Source organism: Symphalangus syndactylus, chromosome 6, assembly GCF_028878055.3.
Source record: "Symphalangus syndactylus isolate Jambi chromosome 6, NHGRI_mSymSyn1-v2.1_pri, whole genome shotgun sequence".
NCBI lineage: Eukaryota > Metazoa > Chordata > Mammalia > Primates > Hylobatidae > Symphalangus > Symphalangus syndactylus.
In genome coordinates this window covers 104,820,001-104,842,500 of record NC_072428.2, presented here as the reverse complement: position 1 = coordinate 104,842,500, position 22,500 = coordinate 104,820,001, and the positions used below count along the sequence as shown (strand labels likewise).

The 22,500-nt window shown below is 33.8% G+C and overlaps 1 protein-coding gene across 1 annotated transcript in view; it reads right to left on the bottom strand.

Moving 5' to 3' along the window:
* The window catches only part of FOXP2 (forkhead box P2), a 605,419-nt gene that overhangs the window by 8,163 nt on the left and 574,756 nt on the right, over nucleotides 1-22,500 (bottom strand). The window contains exons 19-20 of the mRNA XM_063642138.1: nucleotides 21,697-21,766; nucleotides 20,783-20,946 (exon numbers count right to left, since the gene is read on the bottom strand). Of these exons, the coding sequence (XP_063498208.1) occupies nucleotides 20,783-20,946; nucleotides 21,697-21,766 (234 nt within the window). The remainder of the gene's footprint in view (nucleotides 1-20,782; nucleotides 20,947-21,696; nucleotides 21,767-22,500) is intronic.

The window sequence follows — 22,500 nt, the reverse complement described above, 5'->3', positions numbered from 1 at the left end:
TATTCCCAAAGTACCCTCTAAAATATACAAATGAAATCTTCTAATGAGATTACTTGTGAAAGTTCATATTCATTTAATGACTTTTATAAAAAATGACATTTTGATTTAATAATAGTTATAAGTTGAATTTACAATTTTAGATTTTCCTGGTTTAATCTGGGATTCAGAACATTTTAGAAAATGCTAAACTCTAAGTACTGGAAATAATTAGAATAAACTCCTAAGGTTAATATAATAGCACCTTTTTCTAATTAGGTCTCACAAATGACCTGTGAATATTCAAAACTTTCAGGCTTTAATAGCTGAGTATTTCTAAATAGATACTGAGTTACTGTCAAGCCACATACATAGATCTCTAGCAGTGGTCTAGGCGACTGCCTTTAAGACAATAAACATTATTTTGGGCATCCCATAGTTTTAGAATACAGATGTGAGCTCTTGTAAAGGAGTGTGTTTTAATATACTCAGGACACTTGAGAAGACCTCGGAGGTCCCCCTCCTCTGACAGTTTCTGAATTCCCTGCTGCATTTCAACTGGTTCCTCAGCAAAAGCACTGCAATATCATATGCATCTGGTTCATTTGGGTTAACCTTTCTGGGTTGGGTTTTATTTGAGTAAAGAACCTTGTGGAAAAATCTCAAGTTCTTGATAAAGAGGAATAACAAGTAGGATGTATTATTTAGAAACAAGCACATAGAAGCCATGTTTGTAGTTCCAGCTACTTGAGAGGCTGAGGTGGGAGGAATGCTAGCCTGGGCAACATAGCAAGACCCTGTCTCTAAAAAAAGCACATAAAGAAAAAATTTTTAAAAGAATGACTAAAGTGGTATGTTCTATTGTAGTCTCAGAAAATTTTAAAATGCAAGAACTTTTATTTATTTCATTATGCCACTGCCCTATATAAAAATATGTCTGAACTGAGACACAGGGGGTTGAAATAGAATTAAGCCAAAACCCTTCAGCCATTCTCAATAAACTATGATCTGACCTCCACCTATCTACATACAACAGTATTTCTGAAGAATAACTTCCATTCCAGACTCAAAACATCATCCCAGAAACATTGTGCTCAGTTCCTACTCCAAGACATTTTTCATGGAGACTCAGGCTGTGTTTCCCGTTTCAACTTTCCGTGTATACACAGAACATCCTTCTACCCTGTTCTGCCTATTCACACACAACCTGTCTACCACTTAAGCATCAACTCACACTGTGTCTACTTCCTAAAGACTTCAACCTGTCCAAATTTCATTGATCTACTCTGAACTTCCAAAGCATTTTTTGGTCATTCTGATGCTCAATCCTGAAACTGCATCTAATGTAATGATATTGTTATTTGACTTCCCATTTTACAGATGAGTAAAGGAGTGACTATCCAAGTGTCTGCATACAGGCACAGCAAAGACTAACACACACGCTGGCCTCTAGAATATTTCTTGGAACCTTGTTATTTCTGCTACCCCATATTGCCTTAATCACATGCACTGTCACTTAACTCTTTCTACTGGTAGCTATACCTTATCTTGCCAAGCAAGACTGTGAACTTCACAGCTTAGGAGACATTACACATAGCACACAGTAAATACGTGTTGAGTGAATAAAATACGTGCCATGAAAACATTAAGAGTTTCATTGTACTAATTCTAAAAGAGAAGATATCTCTCTGAAATTAAATATCCTTGGGATATTTCCCATTCAGAACTAGTGAAAAAGATAACAGAGCTGGAAAAGCTGTAAATAAAATTTTCCCCAATGGCTACAATGTTAGGCTGCAAATTTCCTAAAATAAAGCAAACTAAAGTCAATAATTATTAATGCTCAATTTTTAAAAGATCTATTTGCCATCAATATAATATCAGAGAAAGAAATAAAAGGTAGCAAGAGAAGTTTCAACATTCCAGAAAATAAAATTGCTTGAAAGTTACAGTACCTATGCCTATAAATTGGTGGAATACTTTTCAATAAAAATAAAATTTCTACTATAATTATCTCTATTTATATTAGGTTTCTCATTTTTGGATCTCAAAGTGCTCCATGTTTTCACTTGTCAAGTTATATGCCAACTCAAAAGAAATGGAACACAATGAAGCCACATGCCTTTTGTGGGTTGCAGGATGAATACAGAATTAATCTCTTCTTGTGACCATTAGCAATTTCTTTCTCTTTTTGCCCCATTACAGGATATGAGAGCCATTAAATTTATTTCCAAAAGAAAAAGTGGATATTTCTGTAGTGTTCATTTTTGCAAATTCTTCAAGGTGCCAGGTGTTACACTACCATAGGATAATTAGGTTTTCTTCTACAAAAATGCTTCTATCCAACATAGAAACATCCCTGACAATTCAAATAAAATAAAAGAATCCCTTTAAAGAAACTCTCCTCTGTGCTCACCAATTCTTCATTATGAATCTTCTTCCCATGTAGAATTATCTACAGGTTTTTAATTACAAGAATATAATTTACCGTGATACATTTTATGTATTTAGTATTTTGATTAACTTCCAAGTGTGGTATAAAGTAATACTGAACAGTTTAGGCACCTCATTTATAATCTTTAGTCATGCAGCAGTGATTAAGTGGTTAAGAATATAGTGGGCTTTGAGGATAAAATACTTGGGTTTGAAGCCTGGCTCCTTTACTTCCTAACTACGCAACCTTGGAAAAGCTACTTAACCTCTCTGTATCTCCATTTCTTTACCCATAAAGCAGAGAAAAAAGTGACTACCTTATACACTCATTATAAGGGTTAAATTATTTTGCATATATGTAAAACACTTGAAATAGTGCCTGGATCATAAGTGATCAATAAACACTGAACACAGTCATAATATATAATAACCTTATAACCTTTTTTGGAAGAAAGTATAGTATAAATACAGAAATTAATTTTTAAACATTGTATGAGCTTCGTTAGCTCTAAAAGTATTTCAGTACCTCTCCCTAAAGTGAGATTTTTATTACTGTATCAAAAACGTCATGAAACAAAGATATATGTGCCTCAAATATCAGATGCCTGGAATTAGAGTTATTAATGACTAGTCACATTTCCTTAAAAGTATATTTAAGGTAATAAAAGGAAACAAAATAACACAACATATTGCTATAGTTATTTCAAGAAATTATTTACCAACAAATTCTGGGTCACTAAAATACTAAGCTAAACGGCCAGGTTATGTCTCAGATCACTTTCAGATCAATAGAAGAAAGTAAATTTCAAAGTAGAGGAGCCATCATTGAAATGCTCTGTACATAGTGCTCCTACATTTATTCTCAGTCATCCATCACAGGCCTCATCATTAGCTTGTCATTAAAATCATTAACATACATGCATTGATCCAGGCCTGCATCACATTTGCTATGCATGTTGGGGCTTATGAAGTTCTGATAATATACATATAGCTAGAAAAATCTTAAATAGATTAACTTAATATGACTAAATAATGAAAATTTTAAGAGATGTAGCAATATACATAAGCCCGTTAGAAAGTAAAATTTTCCTTCAGGAATTCCTTTATGCTGTGGATTGAGTCTAGTCCCCTGTATCTATAATGATGTAAAGAGCATCAATCTCACTTTGACAGGAAAAGCCAATAACATATTAACATTATCTCCTATTGCCAATCATTAATTTAACAAAAATTCATTGAATATCTTCTATATATAAGGCACAGTGAGGTTCTTAATATCTATCAAAGAACTTGTAGTCTAGTATAAGAAGAATAAATTTACAAGATTGCCAGCCCTAAGTGTCCTAAGAAAAGTAGCAATTAAGTGATACAGGAGTTAACAATTGGAAAACTTACCTGCCTCTAAGAAGAATGCCAATGTTCTAACAGCATTAAAACACATGTATTCTTAATATAATTCATTAAAAACAGTAAAGTAAGAGCAAGTTCAGATGGAAATAAGAGAGAAATTCTTGACTATCCTAGTGATAAAATCCCCTGTCTGGATTTGAAGATCTCCTCTAGATGGTTCAGACATTCATTATGCCATTTTTCCCCAACTGTTTTGAAATTTATGCACTACTTTCTTCAACTTTTTTTTTTTTTTTTTTTGAGATTGAGTCTCGCTCTTGTTGCCCAGGCTGGAGTGCTGTGGTGTGATCTCGGCTTACTGCAACCTCCGTCTTCCCGGGTTCAAGCAATTCTCCTGCCTCAGCCTCCCAGTAAATTTTTAAGATAGCTTAAGGCGGGAGTGTAAGGGGTATAGTCTTTCCAGTGATTCATTTATTTACTGGGCACCTAAAATATGCCAAGTACTTGTATTATTACAGATTAAAGAGTACAAACCTTTGCCACAGAAGGTCACAGATAGAAGGGACTTATGTCTACTTTGGTACTAGTTTTTCTAAGCCTGATAAAACATCACATTCCTTTAAGGGGGCACTGAAGTAACATCAACTTTGGTTTTAATGCAAATTACCCATTTGGCAAATAATGAATATTTATGCAAACCAGAATCCAGAAATTCATTGCAAATGCTTTAAAAATTGTTCTATCCATGAAATAGAAGACTTCAAATTTAATTGATCCTTTCAGTACACAACCTTTTCCTTACTACAAAAAAACACCAATTTATGTTTCTTGCTTTAAAAAGGCATAGCCAGCTCCTAATTTAATTTAATTTACATTTGTGAGATTTAGAAACATATTTGGAAGTTCTTTAGACAACTGGAGGAAAAGAAGTATTGAGGAATGGAGAGATATAAAGTTTGTTATTATTCCCTGACAGAGGTACAAAGTCAGTAACTGAAATTGAAGTACTTCTAGGAGGATAAAAGTTACTTCTTGTTAGAAGTGGAAAAAAAAAATCCAGTTAATAGACATTGTAAGTAAACCTCTGGGATAGGGGCTGCATGGACAAGGGGTCCTGTTATCATCAAGTTTTCAGTCTAATAGAGGAGGTAAGACATATATACAAGTAACTTTGACACAAGGCAGAATGTGATCGATGCCACAGTAGATAAAGTATTATAAAAGGGGAGATAAATTCTGACAATTCAATCAGTGAATGCTCTATGAAGGAGAGTGGTGTAGCTTCACGTAGGCTTTGTAATAGGTGAAAATTTTTATTATGCAGAGATGAGAGAAAGGACATTCCAAGTAGAAATAGGGAAAATGGAGAATCGTAGACATGTTATGGGAACGCTGAGAGTGCATGGGGGAAGGAGGGCTGGTGATAATGTGTGTGTTTGTGTGTGTGTTAGCAGAATGAGGTCAGATGATGAGAAGGCCTTTGAGTTGCATTTCATGATGTTTAAATTTAATCTCTGCTCAAAGGCTATTGATGGTTTTTCAGCAGGATAACGAAAAGGTAGAAGAGTTTTATGAAGATGAATTTGCAAAATACAGGCTTAGTGTAGGACACTGCGGGCAGAGTTACCAAATGGGGACTTACTAAAACAACGTAATAAGTTAATGATGGTCAGACTACTAAGGTGGTAGGATTAGAAATGGTGGAAAGAAGTGAAGAATTTATAGGTTGTGGAGTAAAAAGGTTTTGCATTTACTACTTTTAAATTTACAACGTAGGCCGGGCATGGTGGTTCATGCCTGTAATCCCAGCACTTGGGGAGGCCGTGGCGGGCAGATCACATGAGGTCAGGAATTCGAGACCAGCCTGGCTAACATGGTGAAACCCCGTCTCTGCTAAAAATATAAAAATTAGCCGGGCATGGTGGCAGGTGCCTATGATCCCAACTATGTAGGAGGTTGAGGCAGGCAGATTGCTTGAGCCTGGGAGGTGGAGGTTGCAGTGAGCTGAGATCGCATCACTGAACTCTATAAATTTACAATGCACATGAAATATTTCTTTTTATGCTCTACCAAGGAAATAGAAGAGCCTAAATCTGTCAAAAATACTGAAAGTTAAAAATCAATGAATAGTTAAAATACATCTTAACTTTTCATGATTCTCAAGCAACCTCTATGAATCTTTATATTTGTTATTTTAATTGCTCCGGGAACAATGAAAGCGAATCTCAGAAAGTTTGGATATTAGAAATTGAAGATGAAAAGATTCTGAAAACAAATTTCCCCACAGTCTTCTCTGTGATTAAGATGCTGGTAACAGCAATGGCCACAATAACATTGATGTGTGGTCTCCAGATATTTTATTTATTTTTAATTTTTCATCTGTGTTCTTATAGCATTTTAAGGAAAAAATGTATTTTAAAACTGAATATTGAAGGAAGGGGCATAAAGTATTGCTAGTTTCTCAAGCAAAAAAAAAAAAAAAAAAAAAAAGTCATCTATTTCCAGAGACAAGTAGCAAAAAAGAAAGCACGTAGGGCTTTTTAAAAGTAGGTAACATATACCCTTGAAGGTCTTGCTAAGCATCTCCAAATAACTTTAAGAAATGTCCCTACCATATCAGCAGCTTGGAAATTAATGAGCTGTAAGATATGGCTCTGAAACTCCTGGGCAATCTCATCTTACAGGTATCCCCATCCAGGCAGGCTGCCCGTCCTGAGGCAAATGAGTCATTGTTCTCTGAATGAAACCCATGTTTTAGTCATCTTTGCTCATCTCCTCATGTCCTTTACATCTATCCTGCCTTTCTGCATCTCTGCTGAATACTAGGTTGAAATATTTAAGATGGCTATTTTTTAGGAAAAAAAAACAGTAAAATATGAATAAATTCATAAAGTTCAACCTAAAAATTGACTTCATGTTAAGCCTAACTCAAAATTACATCCTTCATGAAGTCTTTTCCGATTCCCTGTGTGCATGTGCATGCTTACATCAACTTCACAATCTGTTTGCAACTCTTCATTCCTTCACTTGGTCTCTATTACTACCTATGTACTTATCCGTCTATTAGAGTTTTACCTCTATAGACACTGATCATCTGCCACAGTTTCTAGCAGAGTATGATGCACACAATAGGTGTTCAATAAATGTTTATCCAATTTAAATGAATGAAACTCATCTGTGGGTCATTCAACTTCGCAAGCCTCTACTTGAAAACATTGCAAAGTAGCAGTTGATTAGTGTAATATCACCGTTTTACAGGCACCCTCATTAATGGTATATTCCAAAAACACAGAGGACTAACTACACTGATATACCGATAAACAAATTTGTTGCCTAAAGATATGTGTCGCTTTTGTTGTGAAATTTACAAGTACCTAAGGCACTAATGAAAGGCAGAAGTAATGTTAATGTTTGCCTATACCCTAAAGTAAACAGTTAAATTATAAAGGGAAAGTTTATCCTTTTTGATTGTGGTCACACGGTGTATTCCCTAGAGGAATGTAAATTTTATTCATTTTCTCCTTACTTAAGACTAAGTCAAAGGTTCTATAAACAGTTCCTGTTTTACTTTAGAATAAAAAAGTACTATGAATAAAGTTCTCTTAAACCGAGATGTTCAAAATTTAAGTCAATAGATGTTAAACAGTAGAATCGTATATTTTCTCTTCTTTGCTTATTTAGATATTACCAAATGTTAATGACTAGAATATTTATATACTGTCATCACTTATGAGAGACTCACTGGCACAATGTAAATTCAATCAGGTCTTCTTAGAAATGTAGCGTTTATTAATTCCATGAAGTTAACAATAAAGATTTTAAGTCTTAAGTTTTTTTTTTTTTTTTTTTGAGACGGATTCTTGCTCTGTCACCCAGGCTGGAGTGCAGTGGCATGATCTTGGCTTACTGCAACCTCCGCCTCCAGGGTTGAAGCGATTCTCCTGCCTCAGCCTCCTGAGTAGCTAGGACTACAGGCATGCGCAACCACACCTGGCTAATTTTTTGTATTTTTAGTAGAGATGGGATTTCACTATGTCGGCCAGGATGGTCTCAATCTCCTGACCTCATTTATGACAAATGTCAACAAATGCTGTTAATAAAAACTTAAAATTTATGACTCATACCTACAATATGGGCAATTTCCAGCAATGTGATGTTAATTTTATCAAACATCTATAAAGCAAGACTAAATTTTAGACTAGATTAAAATTGTTTTTATGTGGTTTACTAATTGCAGGCAGTTCCCTTATACCTTTTCTTCTTATAATTCTAGTTATTTGAGAAAATATCCAATACATTCAAATAGCATACCTTTTAAAAGTAATAACCAACTTTTTACAAAAAAATACATCTTTTAAAAAACCCCTATGGATAAGATTAGCCTTGTCACCTGTCCTAGCACACCTGAAGGTTATAACATACTTCTATAGTAATCATGGATCATTACTCTAAAAAATGTTATTCCCCAGAGAACACTCAAAAAGCTATCCTCAGAAACAGTGTTAGGACTCTGATGCTTCAATTTTATTATGGAAACTGATTTTATTTCATCCAATATAGCAATCTTTATCCTGTCAAATGAACTTACACATATAGTACTTTGAGAAACATATTAAATATACTGAAATATGTGTAGGCCTTGAACTAAGCTCTGTTACCCATTCAATACGGACTTGTTCAAATCCTTGATTTTAAAGTGTCTTGATCCTTACTTCTACTTAATTTAATTTGGATACTTTTAACTTACGTGGAATACATTAATTAGCTCCGATAGAAAATGTTTTAGGCCGGGTGCAGTGGCTCACACCTGTAATCCCAGCACTTTGGGACGCCGAGGCGGGTGGATCACATTATAAGGCGGTGGATACATTAATAAAAACTCCGAGGTCAGGAGTTCGAGACCAGACTGGCCAACAAGAAGAAACCCTGTCTCTACTAAAAATACAAAAAAAAAAAAAAAAAAAAATAGCTGGGCCTGGTGTTGTATGCCTGTAGTCCCAGCTACTCAGGAGGCTGAGGCAAGAGAATCGCCTGAACCGGGGAGGCGTAGCTTGCAGTGAGCCGAGACTGCGCCACCGCACTCCAGCCTTGGCTACAGAGTGGGACTCTGTCTCAAAAAAAAAAAAAAAATAACAATAATAATAAAACAAAATAAAGAAAATGTTTATAATCCTACGAATTCTTCTTTGCCTCTTATATACTGTTATGTCCTAACTGTTAATTAATGACATTTAAAAATATCAAAATAGACTGAGTATTGCTATAGTCATATGTTCTCCATTGATATGCATAGATTTTGACTACTTCTCAAAATAGCATCAAAACCTTCTAGATTAAAAAAATGCTGTAAAAAGATGAGATTTTCTTTTAACCATCTACAATCTTCAGTACTTGGCACAAGATTATTGAATTAATGACAACTCTTTGTATCTAAGCATTCAAAAATAAATACATGATTAGCACTTTATCAATTTCATACGTGATTGAATAAATTTTCATTTAAATTAGTTCCAATTTGCCAATGGCAAAACCCTCATTCTTACTCTATAACATTGCTGTTTTCAAGATGTAAAATGAATTCAAAATATAAGCACAGGATTATTTAAATGTCTTTTCCTGAGCTTAACTTTTGTTTTTGTTTGTTACTTTTGAGTAGCTAACCTGTATTGACTGATACATTGGAAAATATAACCTTGTCAAACAGAACATACAAAAAAAGTAATTTTTTTTTTCAAAGACACAGTTTCACAGGAAAACTGGTAAAATAACTGATGCTCATTTAGGAAGCTTATATAAAAATGGAAATTATGGAAAATCAATTTTACTCATTTTTTCTAGTATATATAAAGGAAATTATATAATTATTTTTGGAATTTGATGGTAGATTCATGAAAACGACAAGTTTAGTTATCTCCATTTGTGTGAAGTCAGGTTGAAATGATACACACAATTCATTTCTTAAAGCTATGTAACTTTTAGAGTAATATTTTGTTTTTCTACCTGGGAAATGTTTTAGTTTAATTAACATATCACAGAAAAAAGCTAATAATATAAGTGACATTAAACTTTTAAGTAGAAAAGTTCACTTTTAACAGAAATCATATTAACAGTTTTAAAAATGAGAGCTGATCTAAGGATAGCATAATTAAATGTGAGTAGAGTTAATTATACAGTCATAAATAAATTATTTCATTCTACTTAAGATTTTATTCTTTGGAAAGGATAAACCAGGTTTTCTCCACAAAAATTTAGATTTTTACATTCTAAATTTAAGTAGATTTTAGAAAAGTATTTAGCTCTCGTATTTATAGGACTGAATAAGAAAGATGTCCAATTAAAACTACTAGAAATGAAAAAAGATGTTCTTAACTTTTATCAGCTAAGAAATTATACAACAGAGTTATTACTTATGTAGTTCCTTATTCCCATTTCTTATCTTTCAAGATTTTCTCTTTGGTAAATTAAAATAACGTTTGACATAAAAATTCTAGTGTTAAATGAATTGATCTTTGTTTTTATTTCAATGAGTTTGCATGTAGTAGCTGCCAGTAGGACAGTACTCAGACTATCATTTCAGTTCTACAGAAATAATCCTCCTCCTTATCCCTTGAGGAAAACGAAAATATTCCTTCTTACAGAAATGTGCAATTATGAAAAGAGGATTCAAAAATTGGAGTGAACAAATGATTCTGCATTCCATATTAACTGTATAGTTTCCTTTATCCAGGATATAAGTAGAAAATGCCCTACTAAATTTCCCACACCTCTTCTCCCTGGCTAATGATAAATATCAAAATAAATTTTAATTTTCATCATAAGCCAGGATAAAAATGTTATCATCCCTTAGTCTATTTTCTAAAAACTGCAGCCACTTAGCATTGATGGCAAAGGAATATTATTTTCAGATAATTGTGATGAAATTTTCTCTTCTAAGATGTATTTCCATTCCTAATGATGCCAGTTTATAATTACATCTTACAACTCAAGAGATCTGATTCCATGGTGGAGTTATAAAGTTCCATTTAAAGTCAGTATCAGTCTGGCCAGGTGCGGTGGCTCATGCCTGTAATCCCAGCACTTTGGGAGGTCAAAGCGGGTGGATCACCTGAGGTCAGCAGTTTGAGACCAGCCTGGCCAACATGGTGAAACCCCGTCTCTACTAAAAATATAAAAAAATTAGTCGGGTGTAGTGGCAGGCACCTGTAATCCCAGCTACTCAGGAGGCTGAGACAGGAGAATTGCTTGAACCTGCGAGGCAGAGGTTGCATTGAGTTGAGCTCGTGCCAATGCACTCCAGCCTGGGCAACAAGAGCAAAACTCCATCTCAAAAAAAAAAATAAATAAAAGTCAGTATCAGTCCAAAGAAACAACAAAAAGGTGGGTCAAGGTCAGTGAAACATAATTTTATAAACTGCATGCATATATATGTATATCAACATTTGTCTAGAATTTCCTGCTCTTACCTTCAACATTATATTGAAATGTATTTAAATTTATGCAATATTGTTTAAAGGAACTAGATTTTACATGATTTAGGCTCACTCCTAAATGATTTCAGATAGTTTTGCTGTAGAGTCAATTTTTAAAAAACACAATGAAATTCTTCAGGATTTATCATTCTATTTGACTTTATAAAAGTGATAGTTGTGACCAAAACAGCTGTAATAAAATGAAAATATAGATGTAATTACTTTCATCATTGATAAGTACAAATATATTGTGCCCAATCTCAGAAACAAATTAGTTGGCCGCTGAGATACAATTGGTACCATTCCAATTTGTGTCTCATAAATGAAGACTATCAACAAACATTCAGCTGTGGTTCTAAGGACCCTTATAGTTCTAATCTGTTGGCCAGACAAATAAAGTCTAAATCACATCTTGACACTTCGCTGTTAAGTCAGTCTTGCTGCTGCTCCAATTCTCCTTTGAATCATTAATCCAAAAATTGTATTATTGCCTTATTTGTTGGACCAAGTTTCAGTCAAAAGTCAGATAGGTAATATGAGTATACGGGGTGTATGTTCCAGTTTATCTGTAATTACATTTGTTAACTTGCATTCTGGCTCCTTGAAGATCTTAACCTCAAAGTCCTGTAGTTGAGCCCTACTGCTGTGGCCGCTCTTTTGGATGTGGCTTACCCATTTTTCTCAACTGTTATCTATTTCCTATTACCAAACTGCCCTACTGGAGTTGTTACCCATCCACTGCCGGCTCCCGGTGAAGCTGTCTCTTGGAAAACCTTTACAGAGGCTACTTTCCACCTGGACTACATATTGCTCATGTCACTAGGTCTGCCTAATTTCTGAGACTGACTGCTTTGCTGAAACTATTCCTTTGCTCAAATTAAACCACAGAACTGACTCACACTCTGGCTTTCTCCTGAGTTGAGTTTTGCTTAGTTATATACTCTGTTAGTTCTAAACATCAGATGGAATAAGGAGTAAAAGTAATATGTACTTTTTTTTTTTTTGAGATGGAGTCTCGCTCTGTCACCTTGGCTGGAGTGCAATGGCATGATCTCGGCGGCTCACTGCAACTTCTGCCTCCTGGGTTCAGGCGATTCTCCTGCCTCAGCCTCCCAAGTAGCTGGGATTACAGGCCCCCACCACCATGCCCAGCTAATTTTTGTATTTTTAGTAGAGACGGGGTTTTGCCATGTTGGCCAGGCTGGTCTCGAACTCCTGACTGCAGGTGATCTGCCCACCTCGGCCTCCCAAAGTGCTGGGATTACAGGCGTGAGCCATTGCACCCAGTCAACAATATGTACTTTTTATTCTAAATCTAGCGCACCATGTCCTTTCTTTGACTTGCTAATTAACAAAAGGAACCACAGATCTAATGTTGCAAATATACATTTTTTTATAGTAAGATAACATTGTGTGATCACTGATGACTTGTCTTCCTACCTTTTAAGTGTCTTGCTGATTTTACTCCATTTTGTCTTCAAAACGAAGATAATGTTGAACAAACTAAACAATGTTAGTTTTCAGTAGTTATGTGAAATGATTTGATCATCTGTTGCTTATATAAATTATTTAATGCTATTCTAATGATAGAAACTGCCTATGGAATGTAGTAACCCTGTGTTTCTTGGTGTTGAAATATTCAAGTATAACATGTTACTTCTATGAGTGGTAAATTTTAAATTCTGCCAGAGCAGTCAAAATGCACATAATTTTAACATACATTAAGACATAATTTCTTATCATGTAAATTACCTTCACATAAAGGAATATTCTGAAATAACAGTTGACTTTACGTAAGTCTCTTTATTTATTAAATGCCTCTGGTTACCAACATACATCCACTTCCCAAGTCCTATGTTGAAAGCTGAAATTGAAATACCATAGCAGTACATAAGATCTTCATTTTTTTCCCCTGGTACTGAAAGTAGGAAAAAGTTAACACTGAAGCATTATTCCTTCTTTAACAATTCAGTAATCATTTTCTGACCGTTAGAGAAAGGAAATTTTTAAGGCTCAACTAGTGTTAGTGCAAATGAAGTTGTATCTTCTAACAAAGTACCTTCTTTAGATATAAAACAGAAGCAGTAAGCTACAATACTGTCAGCTAAAAGTTTTCTGACACACTTTGCCTAAATTGTGGGAATTCACACCACGGATGTCAGATATCATCTGTATAGTTCTATAAAAATCCTTCAAAACCCTATAGGAACCCACAAATTTCCACAATTGGCACGGTGGGGATATAACACTTTTTAGCTAAAGGCACTGTATCTCTGGGAGGATCTTTTTATTAAGAGGAACTGGAATGAGTTGTAAGTGCCACATATGGGGACTGGAATAATGTAAAAAAGAACAGCAGATACTGATCCACACTTGTAGCACTTAAAAAAAAAGATGAGATGATAAAGAGCTGGCATAATCATAAGTTCTGTACAATCACTTTGGAAAGAGATCTCAAAGCTAACTAGCAAAGTTAATCAAAAAGTTTAGAGATTAAATAAAAATGGAATTAAGTCAGAAGAAAAATTATAAGAGGACCAGAAATGTTAGAAAAAAAATAAAGTTGACTGAAAAATTGTTAATTAAAAAATCTATGAAAACATATGTGAGGCAAAAAAAAAGCTTTCATGTTTAGAGTTTCGCAATGCAACATAATGATCCAAAACATCAGCAAAAATAGTACAGGCTTAACAGGAATGAAAACAATGAGAAAGAGCATTCCATTTGCTCAAGTTGTCAGTCACTTCCAACTGCTTTCCTCTGAAATACAGAGCCACTCCAATTTCAAATGCTTTTGTCCACAGAGAGATCTAAGATCTGTAGGGATTTTATATAAAATATCAGCAACCAAAGATGTAGGATCTGCAAATTCTACATGTGCCTACAAATAGCAATTTAAATTTTAAGGCAGCCAAAGAGAATAGAAGGAAGAAATGTAATATTATATACTTATATTTTCATTATGTTTTATGACAATTCAAAGTTTAGATTTTCAATACTGTTTAATCCAGTGGGGGTCTAGGAGCCCCTTTTAGCTATCTATGGGGCAAAATATTATCAACAGGAGAGGCCAAAGTATAATATTGAAATGATTTAACAACTGAGGCTATGAAGAAGAAGAGGATGTTGTAAAGATGACTCGGGTATGTGATGTATACAAAGTTCTGGAGCATGTTGAATAGGTATTTGACATGCAAATTAAAAAAAACTTATGATCTCTATTGCAATTCTAAAATAATACTACATTACTCCTTTTATATGACACCTCAGCCTTTTATTTTCTTCTCCTAAGGGTTTGCCTTCTAAGGACACAATAAATTAATTTTCTTATCTTATATCCAATATATTAACATTCTATATAAAAGATTTTTAACTCTCAAGCTTCAAATATTTACTTTACCAACAGGAGAAAATAATAATCACCTACAATGAATATAGAATATTTAGCAAGCAAAACTTTGAAACGACATAGAGGCTAAGAGGAGTCAGGAATGACATATAAGAAAGGATCTGAGGCGCCTGTAGTCCCAGCTACTCGGAGGCTAAGGCAGGAGAATGGCGTGAACCCGGGAGGCGGAGCTTGCAGTGAGCCGAGATTGCGCCACTGCACTCCAGCCCGGGCGACAGAGCGAGACTCTGTCTCAAAAAAAAAAAAAAAAAAAAAAGAAAGGATCTGAAAACTCAACAGTAGGAGACTCTAATAATCAGAAAGGGGAATGACATGACAATGGGAGGCTTTGTGAGTAAAGCCCTCAATACAAAACCAGCTAGGGAAGAACATTTATTTTGATCTCTAGACACAACATTTGAAAATATAAAAATGGGAATCTCATTTAACATTTTATACGAGGAAAAACAGCAAATCTGAACCAACTTACTGAGAATGAGGAGAAACAATTACTTAATACAAAAAGAAACAACTGAGTAGAACTAAACATGGTAGGTTGGGAAGTAGACAAGAAATGGATTGATTGTATCAGTATGCGTTCATCTTCCAGGTCTAGTCTACATGTTTTCTTCTCTTGTCATTCACTTAAGTCCAATACATGAGAGAAGACAGTAAGTTCAAATTATTTCAGCTTAAAGATAGCATCAATCCTAACCTTTTAAACATTTTTAGAGGTAAATGTCTATAAAAAATAGGAAGCTAGTCATTTTTAATTCATATTCTATATAACTCTGAAAAAGGGAATATTGCATTCAGGTGCATAAGGGAACAATATTATAAATTGTAACGATACTCAGCTCAGACACTTAAAGTATCATTTTCCCTTATTCATACCATGGATGGTTCTAGGACTCCTTGAACAGCAACAGAAAATAGAAATGTTTTAAAAGTCAAGTACTTTGAATCAACAAGTAGTTGAGTCAAAACAGTCAAAGAAGTTTCAAAAAATTATTATGTAGACTCTATACAATTTCACCTGGCTTTAACCTTTCCTACTTTTTGCTGAAATCCCCTTAAACATTCATCTGATTTATATTGCATAAAGTTTGATAATTGCTTTCAATCTGCTTTCAACAATGTAAATAAAATTTAACAAGGTCTGAGATGATAATTATGAATGAGGTGAAGGGGCCTCATTCTACTCAAAGTGGGAAGCCACTTTTTACTCACATAAATTGGAATGGTTATAAAATACATATTAATTAAATAATTGAAACTAAAAATAAAACTCAAAAAGTATAGTCTACCAATATTTAAAAAATTTTATTAGCTCCCAGATAAAAATGAACATTATATTTACTCATCTGTTCTTCCTAAAATCTCTTTTGTTCTCCCTTCTTCAAGATTCTGGGAGAACCCTGGATTTTATACTCCTGTAAGTATAACTTTGTGAAGTCAAACCATTTCTAATTAACTGTAATCTCCAATTTGATTTTTCATAATCAGTATCATACTTTTACTGAATGCTTACTTGACATAGTAGAATGTGCTGGGGGTTTCTTGTACTATAATTTGTCTAAAACATAATCTCTGTCTTTAAGGGACTTGTCATTAAGGTAGGGATATCTGAAAAATGAACACAGATGTATGCATAAACACAGGTGGATGTGTATGTGCACACACACTCACACATGTACACAAAGTGTTAGTCCAAAATAGTGGTATAAGAAGCAAGTTCTTTAGAATTGTGGAGCAGAGTGCATGGTCCTGATAGTAAAATTCCTTGGGAAAACCTCTTGGAAAAAAATAGGACTAGTCCTGTAAGGAAAGGTAGAATTTAGGTAAGAGAGTAGAGTGGAACCAGAAAAGGGAAAGGGCAGAAATTCAAATAGTGTGAGCGAAATAAATGCATTAATTTGGAAGAGGCCTTTATTCAGGACACTGAATAAAGTGAAAACTGGAGTGGAAGAAAAGGTTTAAAATACGGAGTATGGAATATAAATGATAATTTGGCATCTCTTGTTCTCCACAATTTATAAGAAGCACCAGACCATATCTATTTCACTCTTCTAATGCTTCAAAAAACATCTTCTCTACCAATCTCAGGTATATATTCATATCCTACCATGGAGAATTTTACTACAATGGAGTTGAATTAAAAGACTAATCAAAAAAATCATCAGTGTTTTCTCCTGAATCTAACGATATTTAGGCTCTTAGATTCCCCAAGTAAAATGCTGAATTCTTCATCTTCCCTTTTGAACCTGCGTCTTGTGTCCTGTATTTCTCTTTGCAGACTTTTAAAGTGACTATGAATTTTCCCAATTTTCCTCTTTGTCCCTAGCATGCAATTGGTTGTCTTGTTCTGGTATTTCTTTTCACAGCACTTCCTATATGGATTCTTTGCTCTCCACACCTAGTCTTGTACTTAAGTTAGATATTACATACTGCAAGAATTAATTTTCTGCTTCCAGTCTCTCCCAATTTCAGAATATCCTCCTATACATGAGTTTCATTAAGTCATGGTTCATTCAGCACACTTTTAGATTACTGTTCCTAATGCATAGCTATGATTGTGTCAAAGTCAAGCTAATAACAGTAACAAGCTGTATATTGACTGAAACAAACACCATAGCTTGATACTTAAGTCACTCAGCAGTCTGGTCCCACTTCCTATATTCTAAATTCTATATTCCCTTATATATTCTAAATTCCTGTCAAAACTAATACTCAATGTTTTCAAGACACATATGATATGTCCCTGATTCTGGGTTGGTGTTGTTCTATTCGAGTTGTTCATTGCCTAAAACTTCAGATAACATATAGGTAATTTGCTACCTATAACAAACCCTTGTGTCATATTGTTTCACTTTTTATTTTATTTTTAGAGACAGATAGAGTCTCACTCTGTGGCGCAGGCTGGAGTTCCATGGCACGATCATAGCTTACTGTAACCTCGAAATCCCTAGGCTTAAGCTATCCTCCTGCCTGAGCCTCCTGAGTAGCTAGGACTATATACAGGCACACACCACACCCAACTAATTTTTAAAATTATTTTTGTAGATACAGGGTCTCACTATGTTGTCCAGGCTGGTCTTGAACTCCTGGCCTCAAGCAATCCTCCCACCCTCCCCTCCCAAAATGCTGGGATTACTGGCATAAGCCACCGTGCCTGGCCTCATGTTGTTTCAGTTTTATGGATCTGCTTACTTTATGAATTATAAGAGGAGAAAGAAGGAGAAGAAAATGGATTGTCAATGACTAACCACAAACTTACAGAGTGCCTTGAAACAAGTATTAAAATGCAAAATACAAAAAGATTTTCATATTTATAGACTCATTTTTAGTAACAGTGAGGTATTACAAGAAGTAATATAAATCAGTACCTATTTACACAGCACTATGAGAGACACAAGAAGCAATTATTATGTTCCAGGCACTCATTTCATTTGCAAGAATCTTATGAAACAAGAAGCATTATATTATTACTTACCTCATTTTCAGCTGAGAAAGCTGAGGAAAGAAATGTTACGTAACATGCTCAATCCCGCTTGGCTATTAACTATTGAATCTGGAATTGGAACCCTGACAATCCGGCATTACAACCTATGTTCTGATACCACTAGGCCCTACTTCCTCTTGTTTACAATTGCATCAGCATAACTACCCCCCTCTAAAACAACAAGTAACATGACTTCATTTTAGGAGATATAAGTATGCTATGTAAATGTCTTATAAAAATTATTTCACTTCTGTTTAATTTCCAAAGTATTTTGAAATGCATTCAATTATATACAACCAAAGTTTGACTGAGAGGATTATATCAATATTTCTTCCTTTGCCTAATAAAATACATAACATGGTTTAAGTACAAGCATCTTAAAACTTTATAAAGGTGAAGATAGAGGATACTGAAATATTCCATAAATATTTGACATCTATTATGCAAAAACCTAATGACAGCAGCAAAAACAGATTTAAGAATGAATATTGACTCAATATTCTGCAAGATAATTAAAATTTTGATTATAATTGATATAATTTAGAAAAAGGGACAATTTACACTCCTTTTAATTTTTATTTTTTCTGAAATCTATTTTCAACAAGCTTTCCTTTTATCTTTGGAAAATAAACCATAAGTATTTTTCACATGCACTAATTCATATAAGCATAAAATGTGTTATATATTAACTATGAACATTTTAACTTTATAAACCTATAGCAGCAATATACTGGACATTATATGTGTAATTTTTAGATGTTATCTAATACATACTAATATTTCTCTGAAATATTTCATAAACTTTAATAATAAAATGAAAAATCTGAAGTAGCAATTGCCAAATGAAAATCAATACCCATCTAACAATGCTACAATTTAGCCCAATTATTATTTCAGGTTCTAAAATACAATGTTTAATAAACTATTTCATTAATCATTAATTTTTTATTTTAATATTTTTAGCACCAGACAATTACATTTAAAAACTAAGTGTTTACATGTCCTCTATAGGTAGTTTATAACAACCACTATATACTGCATATGAGCACAGGAAGTTGCACCAACAGCTTAAACACTTTTATTAGGAACATCTTTTATTTCTCTGAAATAGGTCTTTTTTTAAAGCAGAAAACAGGATCTAACTCTTGTTTGCTCTTTAAAATTTTATTGCTTTAGCATTTTATACAGGGAGTGAGCATTAGCATACTCAGGAGAACTGCTGAAAGTAAAAGGCCGCAAGCTACCCACTGCATGGCTGATAGGATAAAGCGGGGATATAAAAACTTTTGTCTGATTTCTCACTTTCCTTGTTTTAGAGTATTGCTACTCTCAAGAGCATATATTCATGTTCTTTCTACTTCGAGTTTTATTACTTCTTTTGTATTATTTAATACATCTAAAGACACTTCCAAAAGACAAATTTTTCCATTTTGAAGAAGTAATGGTTTGGAACCTTATAAAACACATTAGTGTTCACAGTGTGTTTTTTTGCAAAGGTGAAAGAGTAAAAGTGCTATAAAGCAATTAGGCATATGATCTTAAAGACATTAATATGTCAAACAGAATAAAATGCTTAAAAAGACAACAAAAATAATACCCTGTGAAAGGTCAAGTGAAAATGGGTACATATAAAGAGTATATTTCTCTTTCAGACCTTTTACTAGATACTGAATGGAAAAATAAAGGAAGACAATACAAAAATAAGAGAAAGGACTAATCTTACCTCAATAACTTGTAATTAGAAGTATATGACATTTAATTCTAGGAAGTATAGACATGAGTTACAACTCATCCTGGCAGATAAATGGTGTACACACTTCATTATTCAGATTCAAATTTTTTTCCTCTGAATGCTCAGTTCTACTACGGTCAATACATTTTAGTAAACAAGACACTAATATGCTTGACACTATTGAAAAAAGCCAGGCATTTTTTAAAGTGTCATACACATTTCTGAAATCCACAATACATCAATTTTTAATACTTCTACTCTCTCAGCTCCATTAAAAAGATGGTAGGGGAAAGATTTTAGAGTAATTAATGATATAGTTAGCTGCTAAATATTAATAGGAATCGTAGTCTTGCATAAAATATAACATATAAACCTTGCCAATACAGACGCACCAGTAATTAAAGTTGAATATATAATTACACTGATTTATAAGACAGGCAAAAAGTTACACTTTACTAGCTTCTATGTAAACTGTGGGTAACAGTTAAACTTTGCATTTTACAGTTTATAAAAACGGGCAATATCTTGACTACAGTCCATAAATGGTTTAGAGACCTGTAATAGTAGTAAAAATTATAACAACTTATTCCATCATGAATATTCTTATTGCACCATACAAACCAACCTGTGATAATGACCCATAAGACGTAGATTCATCTTAGACACTGCTTTGTGCCCAAGAGAACGTTAGTAGTACTAAGAATCTGTAGAGGACTGCTGGAACAATAATGACACGGCATTTGAGATAATCTAAAAAATGTATTAAAACCGATTTTGATAAACTTTGTCATATTATGAACGTGGTATAATTTAACTCCACTTAAATTTATATTTTTAAGTTATACAACAGTAAAAACTTCAGAAAAATACTAAATTTAAGAAGCATATTAATATAGATTCTTCCCTTTAGAGAGTCTGTTAACCACACTTACATGTGCGGCTGAGGCGAGCAGCCTGGACTACTGTTTCCATTGCTGTCAATGTGATCCAGAGAACCATTGAGGTCTTCGTGGACGGCCTGCAGTAGGCCACTGGATGCATTATTGATCAGTCCAGGATTACTTAGCAAAGGTAAACTGCTCTCTGCCAAGGCAGCCTAGTGAAATGAAGAGTGTGTAAAACAACTTTCAAAATGGCATTTAAAATAATTTTTAAAACATGTATCTCCTTTTAATGGGTTCCAATAAGGAAATAGATATTTTAGAAGGATTAAAAGAAAATGTATTGAAAAAAAAATTCCTAACTGGCTACTTGTGGCAGAGATGCAAGGAAATTGTGTGATGTGAAAATATAAACAACAGTCCTTGCAGCAAACTTTCTCACTCATGTTTCAACCTTTGGCATAATGAAATGTTGAATTCACACATGTAATGAAATACTCCAGTTTAATATAAGCAGTTGCTCTGCTTTTTAAAAATGACCAGAACTTAACTCAAAATAAAGAAGTCCTGACATTTGCCTCCTCTGCATAAAAATTATATATTATAATTAAACTTTAAAGTTTTTGCCACAAGCACCATGTTCCCCAACACTATGATGTGAAATCATTTATGACAGCCTGGATAAATATTAATGCATAGCCACATGCATTTGCAAAAGCTTCTATCAATCTAGCATTTGCAGAAAAACCGAATGTTCCAGATTTTGCCACAGGGTGTCCTTCTTGCTTCTTCACATCAAAAGTAGCTTGAATTAGAACCAGTGCTGTCTATAGTACTAGGTACTACAACTTGGATGATAAACCAACTATTAAGAACAATCACAATCTCACCTAAATACAAAGACATGCCAAAAAAAAAAAAAGCCCTAAACATTCAAATACAACAAAACTGGGAAAGTACATTACCTGCAAACTGGCATTAAGAGCTGCTCCATAGCCTAAACTGGTAGGTATATTTTTTACTAAGGTTGGACTTCTGAAAAAAAAAAAAAAATAAAGATCATTTATATGTCAAAATATAAAACATGTGGATATCAATAGTCTCAGCTATAAAGGTATGTTCTGGCTTGTCTCACACTAATAGTCCATACTGGATGTATATAAGCCCACAAAAATAAGGTAACAGACTTCAAATATATAACTCTTTACATAATACATATTAACTTGATCCAGGAATATAAGAAATGAAACTTCAGACTATGGTGTGCAGGGAAAGTGAGACATGACCTTGAGGATCTTTAAACCCGTTTCTAGCTGTGTGAAGGTTTCATTTGCAACAACAACAACATTCATATAACATTTTTAAAATGTAAATATAAAACACAATTACCAATTTGATGCAATCAGGAAATAATTAATGGTTAATTTCTAGAATACCATGAATTAACATAGCAAATTACCATAGTTAATTAAATGACAACATAATAGATTAACTATTTCTTGAATGCAGAAATTAGCACATACTTGACTATAGAAATCAAAAGTCAAGGGCCAATAGTAGATAAAATACATTAAAGTCATCTCTTCATATTAGGCAATAGAAATTTGGGGGAATAAGTAAATTCTACATGGAGTTAATTAAGCAGAAAATGTGTTTTATTATATTTTGGACTTAAGTTTGGCAGTCTTGTTCTCTATAAAACAAACAAAAATTCAAACTTCCCAGCCAGTAATTTTTTCATACTAGTATACCTTGGTCATTTTAACAGC